The sequence below is a fragment of the Macrobrachium nipponense genome, chromosome 33 (assembly GCF_015104395.2).
Source record: "Macrobrachium nipponense isolate FS-2020 chromosome 33, ASM1510439v2, whole genome shotgun sequence".
Classification (NCBI taxonomy): domain Eukaryota; kingdom Metazoa; phylum Arthropoda; class Malacostraca; order Decapoda; family Palaemonidae; genus Macrobrachium; species Macrobrachium nipponense.
The window spans coordinates 71,002,699-71,006,188 of record NC_087219.1 but is presented as its reverse complement, the minus strand read 5'-3'; the positions used below and the strand labels follow the sequence as shown (position 1 = coordinate 71,006,188).

At 37.4% G+C, this 3,490-nt stretch overlaps 1 protein-coding gene across 1 annotated transcript in view; it reads left to right on the top strand.

The window, feature by feature from the left end:
* Positions 1-447, top strand: part of LOC135202907 (KRAB-A domain-containing protein 2-like) — a 654-nt gene extending 207 nt beyond the window's left edge. The window contains exon 1 of the mRNA XM_064232359.1: positions 1-447. This exon is cut by the window's left edge and continues 207 nt beyond it. Within this exon, the coding sequence (XP_064088429.1) occupies positions 1-447 (447 nt within the window).
* Positions 448-3,490: the final 3,043 nt, after the last annotated feature.

The window sequence follows — 3,490 nt, the reverse complement described above, 5'->3', positions numbered from 1 at the left end:
GTCAGACCACTGTCCGTAAGAGATCTCAATGAAAGAGGACAAGTAGATCTGGTCGACATGCAGACTATGAAGGATAGAAGTTATCGCTTTATTCTGCACTATATGGAGTATCTAACGAAGTTTCATGTGATTCGTCCCCTGAAATCAAAGACAGCAGCTGAGGTTGCCAATGAACTTCTTTTCATCTTCTTGGATATAGATGCACCAAACATCCTTCAGTCTGACAATGGACGTGAATTTACAGCTGAAGTGATCCAAGAACTTGCCTCACTATGGCCTGAACTCATCTTAGTAAATGGGCGTCCTCGGCATCCCCAGAGTCAGGGATCTATTGAAAGAGGTAATGGGGATATGAAACTCAAGCTCATGGCATGGATAAGAGACAATAATTGTGCTAAATGGAGTTATGGTGTCCGTTTTGTTCAGTGGGCCATGAACAGTTCATAGCATGAGGCAATCAAGATGACTCCCTATCAAGCGCTCACTGGCAACAAGCCAAGATGTGGTCTTAAGTCAAATTTACCAGATGCATTCATCAGCAAAATATCGTCTGGTATTGAAGAAGAAGAACTTGAAAGGCTTATAGAAGTTCCACTTACCGGAGATTCAGCTCGGGATGACCTAATATCAGTAGACCCTGAATGTGAAACGTGAACCCCACATTCCAGTTGCAGACTCTCAGCAGCAACCTGCTATGGAACAAGAAAATATCTCAACCGAAGTACTGCATCCAGCAAAACAGGCAAGAAAGGAAGCTGAGTATGGTCTTCAAAAGCAAGCTCAACGAACGTTAGCACGCAGCACTAGATCAATGCGAGCAGTTGATGTTGGTGACAATGTGTCTGTACCGGTGTCTCAATTTGACCGTAGAAAAGGAGACCCCCCTAACATAGTAGGTGTTGTATTATCAGTTGAAGACAGTGGTTATGTGATTGGCACAAAAAGTGGAATTATCAATGGTAAACTTGCCAGAAATCAATTCGAATTTGTTCAGTACAAAGGACTTTTGCCTGAAAATATCCCCAAACAACAGTTAAGTATTCGCGAACTAGTTCGAGCAGGAAGTGTGAGTGGTGGCCAAGGATACCAGAGAGAAATGTCTTTGACACGAAGAAATTGCTTGTCAAAAGCGGGCGTTCTTGTTGTTCTTGTTTGAAAAGCTAGCCTTCGATGCAACAGTGCTTGCCACAGCCACAAATCATGTGACAATATTGACAAATAATTACTGTAAATTTGCTTGATATGTATGACCATTGATTACATAGACGTGAAATTTGTCTATATTTTTAATGATTAAAACAGCTATTTAAAAAACTTTTATTTTATTTTATTAAAAGTTTTTCTTCAACTTACAATAATTTGTATTAGTTTTCCTTACTTGTATTAGTTTTCCTTATTTTGACCCCAATACTAAGAAAAAAAAATATATAACCAGTGTATGTCCGTATTTATTGCTGTTCAGTTTTAGTAATATTTCTTTCACTAAGTTGTGTTTAAAGTAGACTGTTTCATTAAGAAAGTAAAAATCCTTTCGGTTGGTTGGTTAAGTTTTTCCCTTTGTCCCTGCAACAAATACTTTAATAGGGTCGTTTATGAACGCATCGTTTAATTTGGAATTTCTCTGAATAATATTGTATGACATTGAAGTGCAGAAAGATTTGATCTTGGTGGAGCAGCAGCGCGACGAGTCATTATTAAAAAAGGTTCGGTTTTTTTGTACCAAAAGATACATTTTCATGCATCAATGGGCTGCCCAATTTCAATGAAAATGGGTGAGGATTCATTTGCCCATTTCATGAAAGTGGGCTAACCACTTGACCCATTTCATGAACTGGGCAAGTGTTTTGCTCACTTCATGAAATGGCAAGTGGTTAGCCCACTTCATGAAATGGGCAATTTCACAGAGGTGGGTGTAACATATATATATATATATATATATATATATATATATATATATATATATCATATATATATATATTATATATATTAATATTTCTCTCGCTCTATATATATATATATATATATATATATATATATATATATATATATATATATATATATATATATATATATATATATATATATGTATATATATATATATATATATATATATATATATATATATATAGATATATTACAGAACTTGACAGGATAATGAGGTAGATATCAGATCACAATATCTACAGTACATTCATACAAATAGTACAACTCGATCGCGGAAGTTGCACATAAGAATACCAAACTCCATGACAATAAGATACAATATTTAATCCAGTACAAACTTAATCCATTTTGTCCCGGGCAGCTCTATTCACTAGGACACAACACAGAGAGAGAGAGAGAGGAGAGATGAGAGAGGAGAGAGAGAGAGAGAGAGAGAGAGACTCACACAAGCATTTTATGTACTCGCGTAATGCTCCCCATTCACAAAAATGCGAGCAAATACGTTTGTAGTTATTGGGCAGAGCAAATATAGATATGCGTGTCTGAAGAATGCGAGATTCGGTCTCGAAATTGCTTGCGCTGCTTTCTAAGGCGAGGGGGGGGGGGGGGGGGGGGGGGAGGTTGGTGGGGGGGGGGGGGGGGAGGTTGGTGGAGGGGTTGGGTTGGGGTTGGGAACTGTTTGCCCTTAATTATATTATTGCTCTAGGAGAGAGAGAGAGAGAGCTCCCACATTTGCTTATCTTGACACTGTTGATAAGCGAACGGTTTTACTCATAATGACCACGTATATTTCAGAGAGAGAGAGAGAAAGAGAGAGAGAGAGAGAGAGAGAGAGATCCCTCAGATGCTCGTTGTAATTAGGTTAATAAGCAAATAACTAATAATGATTATTACTATTACTACTATACTACTACAAACAGCTTATTATTATTATTATTATATTATCATTTTTTTTTGTCTATCACAGTCCTCCAATTCGACTGGGTGGTATTTATAGTGTGGGGTTCCGGGTTGCATCCTGCCTCCCTAGGAGTCCATCAGCCCCTACTGTTTACGGATTCCTTCTTCAGGGATCTTGGCATCGTGTCCAGTGTTCCTGTGATTATGGGTACAATTTCCACTGGGATATCCTATATCCTTCTTGTTTCTATCTTCAAGTCTTGATACTTATCCATTTTTCCCTTTCTTTCTCTTCTGCTCTGGTGTCCCATGGTATTGCGACATCAATGAGTGATACCTTCTTCTTGATTTTGTCAATTATTATTATTATTATTATTATTATTATTATTATTATTATTATTATTTATTATTATTATTACAAAACAAAAGCACTATACACCTTTACATAACTGACATCACATCCACCAGTTTCAAAACCATCCTTTTTCCCCTCTGGTCCATCGATCACACAGAGAGATTATTAAACCACACTTCACTAAACATGAACAAAGAAAGGCAGCCAACCTCTCTTTTATCAATGTCTTCAGCCAAGCAATCAGTCGGAACAATTATTGCCCAGATGATAAAGCACATTTTCATCCCACTG